General features: G+C 25.4%; 1 protein-coding gene across 1 annotated transcript; it reads right to left on the reverse strand.

The window, feature by feature from the left end:
- Positions 1–754: 754 nt before the first annotated feature.
- On the reverse strand, positions 755–12,936 carry LOC111038586 (striatin-interacting protein 1). The gene is made up of 16 exons (XM_022321742.1): positions 12,752–12,936; positions 12,315–12,502; positions 12,128–12,244; positions 10,209–10,370; positions 10,011–10,132; positions 9,778–9,941; positions 9,537–9,701; positions 9,341–9,480; positions 3,833–4,174; positions 3,662–3,778; positions 3,429–3,556; positions 3,129–3,356; positions 2,892–3,063; positions 2,625–2,829; positions 1,277–1,371; positions 755–916 (listed from the first exon to the last, which is right to left on the reverse strand). The coding sequence occupies exons 2-16, from the start codon at positions 12,393–12,395 to the stop codon at positions 755–757; spliced, it is 2,400 nt and encodes a 799-aa protein (XP_022177434.1). The 5' UTR covers positions 12,396–12,502; positions 12,752–12,936.
- Between the last annotated feature and the right edge of the window lie 3,384 nt (positions 12,937–16,320).

Genomic DNA, 16,320 nt, shown 5'->3' on the forward strand with positions numbered 1-16,320 from the left:
AAATGATAGCAAGTTCAGCTATGTTGGTATTAAAGAAGTACTTAAATTTTTAAAGTTACATATTACAATAAAAGAGTTGTCTTTGAACAGCAAGCCATTATTTTGGCATGATAACTAGGAAATATTTGGTCCAATTTATGAGTTATGATATACCACAAAACAATTGAAAAAAAACTAAAAAGTATGAATTTATAATTGATATTAACTAATTTAAAGTTGATCAAAACTGTCTATTGGAAATATTGAATTATGAGACAAAGTAAGTTTTTAAATAAAATAAAATTTTTTAATTTTATCATTCTCATTTTTAAGAATTATTAGTTCTAGGAATCCATAAATAAAAATTTATGATAATGTTTAAAACATTTGTCATACATTTTTGCATATTAAATATAACTAAAATACTTAAAATATTACATTTGGATATAGATTCAAACATTATTCCATAAAGCACATTAGTTTCTATTTCATATAGTTGCATGAATAGAGAAGTGAGACACTTGACTAATAAGAATAATATCCAATGATGGCCATAATATTTTAATATATATAAAACAAGTAAAATGATTTTCCAAACGTATATCAAAATATATTGTAAAGTGAATATATATCAACAATTGATAACTATTATTGTATATTTGTTGTAAAAATAAAAATACTAGGGTTATTTTGGATATTACATTATTATTAATTATTTTACTATGCTTTCATAAGATATAAAGGTATAACACCCAAATTTTATACCCTTTTTAGGTTAAATTTCAAAGTCTGTGAGTAATGCATTCCAATCAATGTTATTCTGAAACACTTCTTGATCCAACCAAATCTTGTAATGCTGTTTAAATTCACCTGATAACTTGACAGGTTTCCCTAGAGCGGCATTGATTGAAAAATCACTTGGTGTAAGTTCGTCATCCTTAAAATCAAATGAATATTTTATAGAACTTAATTATTTAATTCACACATGAAACAACTTAAATCATATACAAATTATACATAAATATTATTATATTAATATCCATAATATTGATAGTATTAATACTTATTTGCGTAACCATGTATGTATAAAAATACTAAGTTTAGGAATTATTATTTTCAAGAAATATTGATTTTATTTCTAACTTAAAATAAATGGACTAAGTTGAGGCTTGAGACTCGAAATCAAAAACTGAGGAAATTAACAAATTAATACCTCATACCTACAGCACTAGTCAGCTTAAATGGAAATATATTATAATGAACATAATTAAGAATTTTAAAAATTCATTGCACTTACAAATTGTTGAGAGTATCGCCGTGCGTGGAATTTATCAACTGCTGATCTCAAAAACCGTTCTTCAATTTGAAAATCAGTTGGACGTGCTTCAAGATCTAAATAAAGATAATAAATAGATAAGTTTATATCTAAATAGATCTTAATAAAGTTATTGAATATCATTTATATTTTATAACCATTATAAGCGTCTATAAGCAGAATATTCTGTAAGTAAAAACATTTTTTGATAACTTTTTTTAAGGTACCTTTTTAATGTAATTGTGCATTATTTCTATAAACATTTGTATTAAATGATAAAATAACATATTCAAAAAGTGATACTTTATTACTAATTTAAAACTACAATATAAAAATATTAAGAAAAGCGCTAATAAAATAGTGGATACTGTTCTGTTGTACATTAAGTATTGTATGGGTCACTGTTATTGATTGTATTAAATTTTAATTCAATGATATAAAACCATTATGTATGAAAAATGATTCTGAGTGAAGACTGTCTATCAGCCTATATGACTAAGTATATTTCATGACATTATTGTAATTAAGGTTATTTATTTTACTATTGGACATTAATAGATTAAATTGACAGTATAGACTGCTCAAGAAACCTTGTTTTAAATTGTTGTTAAATATAAAGAGTGAACACCTTTTTATGCATTTTTAATATGTTATAACAACTTATGAGAAAACTTGTAATACATTTCTAAGCTTTTTGACCCTTGAAAAAAATTATATTGACATTCATAGAGAAAAAACTAAAAAAAACTGAACATGTTTAAGAGTTACAATAAAAAACATAATAGATTAAATTAACTAGTGCCTTGTTTATTACAAATATTCCAATTTCTTTCACAAATGCTTAAAGGTTGTTACAATCTTTTAACATCCTTTAATTAATTATAAATGTGAACAAGCGCCGTTTCCTGCACAGTGATCACTATAAATAATTGTTAATGGGGGAATCAAGACTGTAAAGATTCTTACAATGTTTGTTTTTTCTAATTTTAATAACAGATATAGAAGTTAGCTGAGATGGAAGTGAACCGATTATCAAAATACAAGCAACTTTTTTTTTTCTGTTTGAACCGATAGCAGAGGAGGATCTGTTTGAACACTACTACTCCAAATATATCAACTTAAAGTCTATAGTATGATATTTTTACTTAAAAATGGTCAATCATTTTTTTGAACTTGTATCTTCGAAGTTATATTCTTTCATCATTTTTAAAATACAAAAAATTCATGAATTTTTTGGGTATATATTCTGCAATTTCTTAAGTCCAAATTGTATTTCAAATATAAATTCAAATATTAGATTCTATACTAGTATAATTCATTTAATTTTTACCATTTCCATATGCCCAATCATCATTTAGTCTGTGTCGAACTTTTTGATATATTGTACTCATAGTTTTCATATTAGATTTTCGCCATGCCCGGCCAAGATATTTTGCTTGCATTTTCAACAGTTTTAAAATGTAAAGTTGCATCATAGCGTGTCTTACTTTTAATGATTTTTTCAATATTGGTGCCGATTTAAATATAACTAGCATCTAAGACATACATATTCAAATTCAATTATATTCTTATAAGAAAAATATTTTACTTTAGCTACCATGATTCGGGAGTGTTTCCATTTCGTTATTTTATTCAAGACTCTTAATAAATTAATACAAGAATAAACATTTCTCCATGAACATAACGGAAACTCTCCTATTTCAATATTGTCTAATGAAAGGTCAGGTCCATCACCAATAACACATGTTGGAAAATCTAGTATTGGAATCCTACAAACATATTAAGTCAAATAGTTATAAATAAATAACCAACAAAAGTTAAATTTATTACTCACGTATTTTTAGATGATACATAAGATACAAGATTTTGATTCAGAAACTTGATTACAAGTGGTATGCAATTTGCAAATACTAGATGTTGAGAGATAAACTCAAATTGATAAATATGATTTGCTTTAAAATGTTTAAGTAGTAAAAGCAATATACCACTTATAGCTTTTACTACAATTTCTTTCTGTCTATTGATATCAGTTTCTAGTTTAACTGACTCAGAGAATGACATTCTGCGAAGAAAAATATTATGTTGTTTATAACTATAACGTTAATTTTATATTTATTGAGATTTGGTTACTTACGGCACATCAACTGGTAATATATCAGCAATTATATTGATTGAATCACTTTTAGCTTTTGAAGTAGGTGATGCAGCCAATAATATTTTCAATAATGCAATCATATGCTGAGGTAAATTTGGCAACATAGCCTAACATTTTTAAAATTGAGTTTAAATTATAAAATATTATAATTAATGCAATTATTTTGTTTGGTTATAATTAAATCATCATTAACTCATAAAAACATAGCTAACCTGATATAAAACTTCTGCAGGTGTTTGTTCAACATCATCATTGCCCATAATTATTGGATTTCTTTGAATTGTTTCTTCTTTTTTTATTTGATAATCAGCTAACGATGTATACATGTACTGAAAACATAATATTTTGTAAATGTTGAACATAAAAATAATTTAGTAATATACTTGTTTGAGAATAGCTACACTCTCGTGTATGGGATCAGGTAAGCCAATTAGTGTCTCAATATCATTGTCCAATTTAAAACCAAGAAATTTAATTCTTGTCTGGTCCAAAAAAAATTGTAAGTCTTTATGACGAACTTTAGGTACCCAAGGTAGACCTTTAATCACCAATGGTGTAGGTGGTGTTTGTGGCCTATAATCATTTATTTCCTGAATATTTTTCATACTAGAAATATCATCCATTCCTAGTTGCTGATCTTCATAGTCTTGTAAATCTTCATCATTCTGATAGGATAAATCCATAACTACAAGAGATTCGTCTAACGAACTCTGTTTTATTAGGCCCTGAGAAAAGTTATTACAATTATAATTATGTTAAAATATAACAATAAAAATGTCCTCGTAAAATTAGTATTTAATACTTTAAACATAAAACTATATCTAAGCATTATGTGGTGCTGGTAAATATTAATGGTAAAATTATTTTTGCAAAGATGATAAATAGGCAGTATTCAACAAATTATACAACTTTTATATTTATTTTTAACAAATTAAAAGTTACATTATTTGTATATTATATATATAAATAAATACTATTTTTTGTGTAGTCATAAAGATAAATAACCACTTTAAATTATGAGATAGAAACTGTAAATTTAGCAAAGAAATGTTTTATGCGACTTATCAATAGATATTTGTCAGGCAGCATTAAAAATTCTTGATCAGTTTTAGATAAACCAAAACTGCCTAAAGCTTAAAACTCCAAAACTTGTGTTTGTATGTAAAACTAACACAATATGATTGATTGCAAAAAATCTTATAAAATACAATTTTTTATTTAAAAATATATAATAATGATTAATAAGCTAACAACAATGTGGTATTTGAAGTTTTTCAATTTGGGAAACAAATTTAAAGGATATTTTTAGTCTTTAAATATATACACACAGAAATGTATTTAAAATTTCAAAAATCAAGTTTTTAAATGTAGTTATCTGTTATACAATTAAATAACATTTTTATTGTGCTCTTATACTAATTTAAATAGTAAATTAAATTCAAAAATATATTTAAAATGCAAATACTTTGTCAATATATTGCAACATTGAAGTTTTATTTATTTGCTATTTATTCAAATAAGATGTAACCAATTAAACCAACGTACAAATACAACATTATAAATGATCATTATGATAGCTGTAAATATGTAATTCAATATGAATAAGAAATGTACCGATGTAAATATTTTTTAAACAAATCAAATATATATAAAAATATCTTTGTTAAATTTATGTAGAATCTAGGAAGTAATTTATGTAATAGTTATATTAGTTGTAGTATACTCCAATAATCATTATATTTTTGGGAATAAATTAAGATATAATATTAGGTGGTAAATAAGTTAAGACAAGACAAATTACTAAAACACATTCTATTTTATCAGATTTTTTTTTTACACAATGAAAAACTACCAACTTTCAAGCACTCGATCTTTAAACCTTTTTTAAAATTTTAAATACTAAAATGAGTTTTACAAAAATACTTAAGTTAGGACTGCCAGGAATATTTTAGAATGTTAAATATTTTCATGTAAGTATTAAAGTACTAGTTATTGTAAATATATGTGTATAATGTATTATGTATTGTATAAAATACATTTGACATAATATATTAGAATTTTATTCGTGCTTCAAAAATTAAAAATACTTATAGATTGATTAAATACCTTACAATATTTTTAATTAGACATATTATTTCATTAATAATAAGTATAGAGTAAAATGTTATTATAAAAGTTTTGTGGTTTAGGGTCAAGAATCTTTAGAAGTTTAATACATATATAGTTTTATTAATTTGTTACTTTAAAATATTTTAATTGAATTAGTTGTTTTTACTACGTTTAAAAGAAATTGTCAATTGAACAAGTACTGTGGTACAAGACATATTTACACAAATGGTTTTGTTTGTGTAAACATCATATATTAGTTCTAACAATATCTGTATAAACATAGGACATCCAGAACCTATAATAAAATATTTTAACATTTTTTGAAACAACTCATCTTTATCAAACTTTTACTTGCTCTATGTAATAACCCAAATATATTCAAATTTTAATGTTTAAAATATAACAAAGGTATTAAACTGAATTTAATGCACTTTTTTATGTCAAATAAGCATGATTAATAATATTTAAATTGAGAATTGAACAATTATAACTTATTCATATTAATTAATACGTACACATAACTCATAATGATTAACAAATTAAGTACAACAGAATTTGTGTAATTAATGGCTGTGCACATAATAAATACAATATACATTATGACATTAACAAAACGGCACAATGACAGGGCTATAACTCTTTAATGATTTTCCAATGATTATGATTTATGACAAATAGCCAGCACTATTACTTACCTCTTTGCAAATGCTAAGAGAAGTAGAATCACCAGATAATCGGTATGATAGTGCTTTTAAATTATACGCCATCTATGAAATAATCAATTTTTTTTTCAAATTTACCAACCAAGAAACCTGGTCTAATTGTTTTAGTATAAAATGAGATAAAACTGTTCTGTTTTCATAGGATTGTATGATCAAATATAACTCATATTATTGTAGTTTGTATAATTTATAAATTACTAAATGAAAATAATAAATTTGAATAAAGATATTGGCTAAAAAATGTTTTGGTAAGTATTGCGGCCAAATCTCTTTTTTCAAATTTCATGAAATGGAAACAAATTGTTCACACTATGAAGTCCAAAAAATATCTGGTTAAATTGTCACTCCAATTTGGCATTGGCAATTTTTATCAGAATGTTGTCAATTACTCAATGAAATACAACATTTTCCACAAAGTATATACATTTGTTGTATTTATTTAGTTAAGTTATATACAACAATATTGAGTATTGAATATTTATAAATATTATTACCATATACTATACATACACAAAAAAAGAAAATATTTACTAAAAAAAAAGAAAAAAGAAGTTCATACATGTATACAATAATAGTATTTTATTTTTATTTATTTATATAAAGCATTTTAAGAAGGACAGTGAATTCGGATTTACGATTCAAGCTATAACTTTAAAACATCCACATTGTTTGGTTCGACTTAAACTTGAACACAAATAATTTTGGAGCCCCTAACCTCATGATACAATTTGAATAAAGGTCATGCAAATTTTTGTTCATCAACTTGTACAGCCTAAATAATTATTTATTGTGGCATTCTGCAAATTTTCAGAATTGAAAATTGAAATATGTGTATGTGGGATAGATTGAGATCCATCTAGCAACACTTATTAAATCTTTATACGCTTGAAAATCAAATTATAATAAAATAAATGAAATCTTCACATTTCAGATGCATAGGTTTTATATAAATATTAATTAATTATTATATAATTAATAATCAATAACTATATGTTTATATGCATGAAACTATCCAAGATTTGAAGTTTTATCAGGAGGTTAGTGGTTCAGAAATTGTTAATTTAAATGTGCATTTAGTACTAATGTGCTTGTTTTGAAGATTAAATATTATAGTCATTGTCATAATTAATTATTCTACTTTAAAAAATTAAAAAAAAAACAAATTATTATTTTAGGAATTTCATAGCAAATTTTTTTCTCCTTTTTAAATAAAATGCATTTACATTTCTTGTATGTAGATTTAATATTATGACTTAATTGTTAAATATAAAATTTAACAATGTGTTTATTTATCTTTAAATAAATAATACTACAGCCATATATAATTAATATGTGAGGTAAAATATGTTTTATTTCAAAAACTGAATGACTATACTGTGAAAAAAGTTGCACAATGTCAAATCGGAATGATCATTTAGTATTTCACAAGGTGTGAAAAAGATATTTACTTTTCATGAAAAGATCCATTTTACAAAGTGGTTGCGACATCAATACAAAAGTAGTATGAACTAAGTGTTATATAATAGCATTTTTCAAATAGCTTTATTATGGGATCCATTCTAATAATTGTAATACAACTTAAATTTTTTGTTTTTATTAATGAACAATTATTACTAAACTATTTCAATAGTGGTTGATTCAAAATTGATATAACAATGCTAAAATGTATATAATTGTGAAATATTCTGCAGCTATATATTGTGAGAACACTTTTAAACCTATTCTTGAGTTATTGTTAAGCAAAATAAATAAAAATAAGAGATTGTTAACAATTGCTAACATTGTTAGGGATTTGTTTGATAGATTAATTAACCAACCATAATTTTAAATTCTCAGCAAGAAGAGAAATGTAATAGTTGTTCAATGGTTGTTTCAAACTTACAACTATATTTTAATTTTAATTTATGTACTTTTTTTTCTATATGCAATACATTAAAAACATGTACTGAATTATTTTGAAAAAAATTAATTTGATGAAGTTAATTTTTCTATTTACGATTATTTCTAAAAGTAAGAAAAAACTACTGACAACTGTAAAAATTCAGATCATCATTTTTGCTAAATTTAATCTAGTGCAAAATGTACTACTTATGTTTATTCGATATTCAATCTCTTAAAATTACAAAACTCTTTGTAAATAAATATCCTCAAATTAAATTAATTTTAAACAAAGAATGGTGACTTGAATATATAATTAAGATATTAAATAATACATAGTAAATTAACCATGACCGAATTATATTTTGTTTCTTATTAAGTAAGTACATTTAATGAGAAATTAGTGCTTGATAGATGTTAAAAATATTTTTAACTCTTTTCAACAAATATTAGACAGACATATTACTCGCACTTCAACTTCTACTGAAAAGAGTTTTTCTAATTTCTTATTTGTATGCTTGTAAGTGCTGAAAACCCTGTGGTCATAAGGATATGAAGTTGAGAATGGTGAGATAATAGTCTTTAATTTTTTATAATATTTCTGGATATTTTTTAGAAACATATATTATCCAGAATTTAATAAGGGTATACTTTTTGAATGTTACTGCAATATTTCACCATATTTAATTCAATACAGATTTTCATTTTTAGTAATTTTTAAATCAGATATAAATAATATTTAACATTTTATTAAGATTCAATAACTTATCTTAATTGTTTTCTTCCTACCAATAGTCGATATGTTTTCGTACATCATAATTTAATGCAATCGGTCAAATACAAAAAAAAAAACTTTCAAGACTTTACGGCACCCAGTTTGAAAACCACTTTTATAGCAAATATATAAATGCATACAACAAAGTATGCACTTAAACAACTTCAATTATATTGAATTTTAGATATTCAATAAGAAAAAAGAATTAAAATATGATAAAATATGAATTACTTTCATTAGTCATCTGGTACCAAAAAAACAGTAAAAATAGTCGATTCGCTTAAAATGTATTTAAACATAATTATAATTTAAAAAAAAAGACCTTAACATATATTTAAAACAATACTACTTATTAATATCTTATCACAAAATAATTAAGTTGAAATATTACAAAATATTTTACTTACTCTCTTTTGACGGGTGCCACGTTTTTGTGCATTCATCATATCTGTGGAACTTGGTGGTGGTGAAGATGATCGCATTGATTTAATTATTTCAATTGGATCTTCTTGAAGTTCTGGTAATTCTACATTTTTTCGGTATTCATCTAACAAACATATGTCCTTTACAAATAAAAAAACTTCAAATATGAAAAATACCAACTTTTTAAATTGGCCAATTTGTCCATTCCACCGAGTAGAACTAAAATTAACTTCCACAACAACAATAAAACTTTTTTCATTGGATAATATGATGCCAGTCCACTGCAAAATCTAGTAATCATGCCTAATAGTTTTACTATTAAATGGTCTTCTGTATAAGGTAAGCCTAAATTTAAATAGAATTTTAAATACAGTCCTATGTAGTTTTTTTAAAATTTAAAAACAAAATAAAATTTAATTACCTATATCTAATAAAAGATTTTCTCTAAATTCTTTGAATTCCTCGTCTGTTTCAAATTCTGACACTCTAAGTACTTCAATAAATGTATACAACACATTCAAAATGATTCTTAAATTTGTAGAATCTGTACAATTAATTGGAGTTTTTCGATGAAATTGAACCGATCTAAAATAATAAATAAATAAATTATAGTTTAGATTTACAAGATAAGGTTGTCATTAATATGTATCATACTCTATTTCCATGTTCAGCAGATTTACAAATATATTATAAACACCAAATTTATATAAAAAAAGTATATTTTCTTTGGCATTAGTCTGTTGATCTTTATCTGATTGACATTCCGCCCAACATCCCTAGAAATTATATATTTAACTTAATAATGTATTTAATTGTCATACAACATACTATCTCATGAAAAAGTCTACAAACTTGCAACAAATATAATACACATCTGGCTGCATTCATCCGTTTTGTTTTGTCCGATACTTCTAATGAATCAAGCAGTCTTGATGCAACTATATTTTTATTTTCTATACTTAAACTATGCCATGATGGTTTGAAGTCCAATGATTTCATTACTCTTTCAAATTCCTGAGTAAAATATTTTCAATTTGAGTAATTAATATTATATTTCAACTGGACTGTATCACCCATTTTTAAGAGGACGTTATACCTGCATGTGGTGTCTCCGTCTTACAAGTTCGTAACATAGCAAATTTTATACTCAGTAGCAAATTGTACAGTCAGTAGATCAAGTTTGGCTTCGTTAATTTAAAAATTAGAATGAACTGACCTCTTATAAAAATGAAATATAAGAATATTATCTAGATTCTAGGGCATTACAGGGGCTTTTTATTAAATTTTAGTTTTAAAGCAAGTTTTGAGTATTTTAAGATGTACAAACAATTTACAATTTTTCAACACTTATAACTCATTTAAAAATTTAAAAAAAAGAAAGTCCATGAGATGACTTAGATAATGATCTCACCTATAATTTTTATAAGAGGTCTATTTACCCTAAATTTTTAGACCTGAGAGGTATACATTATGTTTCTTCATCTATCTTATCTTTTGATAAATTGTGATTATAAGTATTGTATAATATAGTATTGTAAGTAATAAATACAATGAAAAATGATTTAAAATTTTTTTTTTTTTGATAAATTTTCACGTACGACAATAAACTATTCAACATATTTAGCCCAGTTAATAAGAGTTTGATATGCCTGGACTAGACAATTTTCTTACTCTGAATTTGATAATAAGTCAATTCAATCTCTGATTTAACATAAAAGAGTTAAATTAATTATTCAGAACATAAAATTTGCTATATTATGCGTTTGTAAGACGATGGCTTTCCCTTAAATAACTTATATTTTTGAATATACCTAAATTTACATTGCAATTTGAACCCTCTCCGAATAGTATATACAATTTTAGTAACAGATAGTGTCCACTATTTAGAGGTTTTACTGAAGTATTATTATTATTTTGATTATTTGTATACAACATTAGGTGGTAAATTGTTATGGGTATGTTCAAAAACTAAAGTGTTTGATACCGATCATACATTTTTGTCAGCTTATAGAATTATGTAATATATACCTAACCTAACTATTTTTTTCTATGATTAACCTAAAATTTACAAATTAATGTAGTATATTTTGATCACTTATTGAAATAATTTTGCATTATTATAATTTTTTACTACCTGAACTACTAATTAATATAAATGTAATGTTTAAAAAAATTAGCTACTAATTTAATTTGCTTAATAAATAAAATTGAATGAAAAAATTAAAAAACACCAAAATACAAGATGTTTTGGAAAACTTTTTTTTACTTGTCTCAAGGCTGTACTCTCTAAGTGACATTGATTGTTTATACTATTGGATGTTTTTACATTAAACTGATACCAAAAATTTAAATTGTTATAAATATCACCTAATAATTGAAAAATATTCACCATGTCCCATAATAGAACTATTAAACACATTTTATGTTATACTTAAATTTAAATACACTTATATTAGCAAATTGGTAATGTACAAAGATGTTAAACTAACACAATAGAGGGAGAGGACTCTCCTTTAGGTATTAGTATTTTATTAAGTAACAACTAAAAATTGTAATTAAAAATTACTGTTTATCACATTTATTTCATGATGGTTTCATAACTTTTTGATAATATTTTAATTTTTACTAACTATATTGATTGTATTGTTGTTTTTAAGGATATGAACATAAATAAATATGATTTAATATAATATATAGCTAAAAGCCTTAATTTCAATAAACAGTTTTAACTATAGGGCTTTAATGTACATATTATTTAATTTCCTAATTACCTGAATATTGGTCTGGTAATCTTCTAACTCTGAGTAACTATACAGTTCGGCCATTTCACAAAGGTGAGTATCTGTATCTCCATAGTTATATTCAAGATCAGGGCAGTCAGATTCTTCCTGAATAAGAATATTTACAAATATATTAAGTAGATGACAAATACCCAAAGGCAAAGTATAATTTTCTTACTTCTGAATCTTGTTTTTGCTTTCTGCCCATGGAATCTTTTAGTTTTGGTGTATTTCGTTTACCATTACCAAAAACATCCATTATAAAACAATATTGATAATAATATGGGTATCACAAAATTATTATAGAATCTCAATGTTATTGCATGTAATATAGTATTCCACAAAAGCGAGAATCATGTTTTAAATCTGTTAACATTAAACAATAAAAATAATTATACTAAGGGCCATTTCTACAATGTCCGGTTCAAGTCAGCAGACACTTAACCGGGGGAATTCTGCCGGTAATAAAATCTGTAATCAACTTGTTATTAACTTTAACCGACACTTAACTAACATTTTAAGAACGCCCTAAATATACTAAATACAACAAAACTAATGAATAATGATTCAATGAAAAGTAAACGAAATACAAGCTAATATGACTTCTAAAATTACCTATAGTTTCAAAGCTAACTTTTAAAGCTGTTATCAACCAAATATTAATAAAAATACACTGAAATTACAACATCTTTTGAAAACTAAAAAAAATACTTCTAAATTCTAATGTACACGGCCATAATATTTCTATCATGATTAAAATTATAATAAGTATTGTAAATAATTGTTAATGAAAAGATTGTTATCAATATTTAATTTTATTGTTATCATCTCGGACGCATTAATATATTATATTATGTATTCGTTTATAGTTATCACTATAGGTAGTTGATAATTCACAGGTTTCTATATTCTATACAGTCATAGAACAATATATACTATATATAATACAGTGACTACTGACTACGATATAATTTCTAAAATTGTGCATTTGTGCGACGGCCCACGGCCAACATATGTCTGTATTATGAATAAATCTTCGAATTCGTGCAATCGTGCCAATGACCATACAACAACAACAACAACACTATAATACAACAGCAGCTATACAAAAATATTGATAAGAATACATAATTTATTATATCGTTCGGTTATTCGGAGTACATTTGATAATGTAAAGTAAACCCTACTGTCCCTACTCTAATTATTCATTTTTGTACTCACCCCGTGACCGGACCGTGCTAATGACTGTACTGCATATTACCATAATATTCTGTATTTCTGTGCTTTAAATTTTACAGAAGACTGTATATAACAGGGCGGGTGTTAGGAGTGGGCGACCAGGGTGCCTCAACAAAATTGTAATTGATTATTTTTGAGGGGGAGATGCAAAGATATTGTTTCGCTCTTGTTTCGAATAATTATAGCGCCGACACTGACCGTATACCTATCAATTATTACCTAACCCCACCAGGGATAAGTAACGAAACATCACATCACTTACAAGTTACAAATTACAATGCACTACCTAGGTACCAGCAAACAGCTTGCCTCTGAGCTTTTATCCTTAGATATTATTTCATAGGTAGTTCTTACTTCTTAGGTACTTCATTGATATTTACATCTTGTGACTTGTTGCCAACTATAATAATAACCATACTAGGATTGGACACGGTAAGTTACTAATTAAAATATTACAATTTACAGCATGCCAATGGTGGCGGGATAAAGCCGATAAAGGACTATTTGAAACAATCGCTTCGTGACTAATATATACAATAATTGTCGTAACAAATATCACTGTGGTGTAATAAAAGGCAATAGTTGGTGGTAAAAAATATTAAAAATGTACAATTTGCTTTAAGGACTCAAAAAGTTTGCGTCGCCACTGCTGAACATGTTCGATTTGTGCATTAATTAAAAATTTCTATTAACGAAAATAAACAAATTTCAAAGTTGTGTGATCTAATAGTTTTCACTTTTCCTTTTATTCTGATGCATAGAAAAACTGATATGACATGTATTATTAACAAATATATCTGATTGGTAATTTATGCAAACACCAAAACTACAACAATAGGTTATTATATATAAGGGTGTGAAATATTGTTCCATTGATCTATTCTAGACCCTGGTATCTAAAATTAATATCGTGAATAAATTGTCAATTGACTAAAATATATAAGTGGCATCAGTAGTTACTATATAGTTAGAGTGGCACTATATGATATCCTCAAGAAAAACTTCGCATTGACGCAATACGATTAATTATTAGGTAAAGATCATGAAGTTGTTTCATCCTATTAATGAATAGTAATGGTTGAGTTGTGAGTTGCAACTACTGCTGATGTAGTTGGATGAGACGTCGCCAGGATACTAAAGAGGATGTCAGCTCACAATTTGTATTCTCTCTCTCTGACCCAAATAGCAAATTTAAGTTTAGAAGAACCAACCCTGTGTTAGTACTTTTAATATTAGAACGAATCAACCTATTATAAAACTTTAAGTTAAGAACATAAATTAAATATTATAGTGAATTGAAAAATTCAAAAAAAAAAAAATTCAAACATTAAATTTAAATGATTTATTTTTTGCCGATTTTAAATACTGGTTAAGACCCGAAATCAATATTGAAACTGAAAGTGAAATCGAAAAAAATTAATATAGGTAATCAAAACTAAAATTAAAATCTTAAAAAATAAAAACTGCAGATATTCAAAACCGAAAACAAAATCAGAAAAAATAAATACCGATATCTTATATTGAAATCAAAATCGAATAAAATAAATACCAATATCAGGTACCGAAACTGAAATTGGAAAAAGTTTTGGTTTCAATCCTTGATTTGAAGTTAAAATGTTGACAAAATTGTCAATCACAAGGATATCCAAATTACCTACTTGGTAGTTAAAAATGTATGCAATTTTCAATTTTATAGCTAAGGACTTAAATTTGAATGCAATGTTCTTCATAAGTAGTTCATGCTGTTAACAAAAGTCTCAATCACTTTTAGAAAATTTTATTTATAGTTCTCAACTACCATTTAAATTAGATATTTTAACGAAACATAACAGTTTTAGTTATTTTTTTATAGGTTGTTCGCTGTCGGTACCTATAAGTATATATTATTATTATTTATAATTAGTTCACACATTAACATCTTCAAATGCAATGGTTTTGGTGATTTTCATAATTCAACTTACCTCATTAATAATAGAAAAAAAAAGACAGATTTTTTTAAAATCATATATAATCATACCATAAGATTATTACTTTTTAGTGCTGTTTTCGCTAAGAATAGTTTTCATAATACCTATGCAGCGATTCACGTAATATCACGTATCATTGAATTTAAAATTTAACACATATATACCTCCATATAGTTTATCTAGGAAAAAAATATCCGTGTAAGAAATCTTTGAAAAAAACCACAGGAAAAAAACCTCTGTAAGAAATATTCCCAAAGCTATACCCAACCAATATAATAATACGTAAAAAAATATATAAAAAAATAATAATGATACAAATATTTTTGGTCAGTGTAAGACAAAAATTAATTCTCGCTTATAGAACATAGGCTCAACTAGGGTTAAAATTCTGGTAGGGGGGCCATCCCCCTCTACATAAAATCGCAACATAATATTTTAGATTCTGAACCAAGAGAAGATCCTATTGGATTTACAACAATTTGTTTTATTTTATGTTTATGACTCTATCGTGACTCGTAAGCAAATGTAAGCCACTCATAAAAATGGTACTCTACTCAACATCTTATACACCAACCACTAGTAACTTAATAGTTAATAGTTCCCAAAAAATGTATTACCTACTACAATAACTAAATTTGTTTACCTGGTATATGAGAGTAAGAAAAAAGAAAACAAGTTAACTTTATAGTAGGTATATAACATTTTAATATATTAACGGTATTTTTCTATCGTTAGCATTTGCAAACTTATTTAAAATGTCGTCTCTGTTAATATCGTTTGAAATGTCTCCCTCGATATTAATAATTGATAAATTTGTAATCCTTTCCTAAATCATAGTTGACCGTAACCATGTTTTGACTCGCCTCATCGGAGAAAATGACTTCACAAGTTGCACTCTACTTATTGGCAAAGTAAATGCAACATCCAGGAGTTTTTTATATGAATTTGGAAAAGTATCCTTATTTATTATTCTACTCT

The sequence above is a fragment of the Myzus persicae genome, unplaced genomic scaffold (genome assembly GCF_001856785.1).
Source record: "Myzus persicae strain clone G006 unplaced genomic scaffold, MPER_G0061.0, whole genome shotgun sequence".
Classification (NCBI taxonomy): domain Eukaryota; kingdom Metazoa; phylum Arthropoda; class Insecta; order Hemiptera; family Aphididae; genus Myzus; species Myzus persicae.

What these genes read in the sequence shown, in the direction of transcription:
- LOC111038586 (XM_022321742.1), bottom strand. Translation starts at nt 12,395, where the DNA reads ATGGATGTTTTTGGTAATGGTAAACGAAATACACCAAAACTAAAAGAT. An exon ending in CTGCAGAAGTTTTATATCAG is followed by an intron (nt 3,557 to 3,661) that starts GTTAGCTATGTT and finishes TAAAAATGTTAG; the next exon opens with GCTATGTTGCCAAATTTACC. An exon ending in GGCGATACTCTCAACAATTT is followed by an intron (nt 917 to 1,276) that starts GTAAGTGCAATG and finishes TTTGATTTTAAG; the next exon opens with GATGACGAACTTACACCAAG.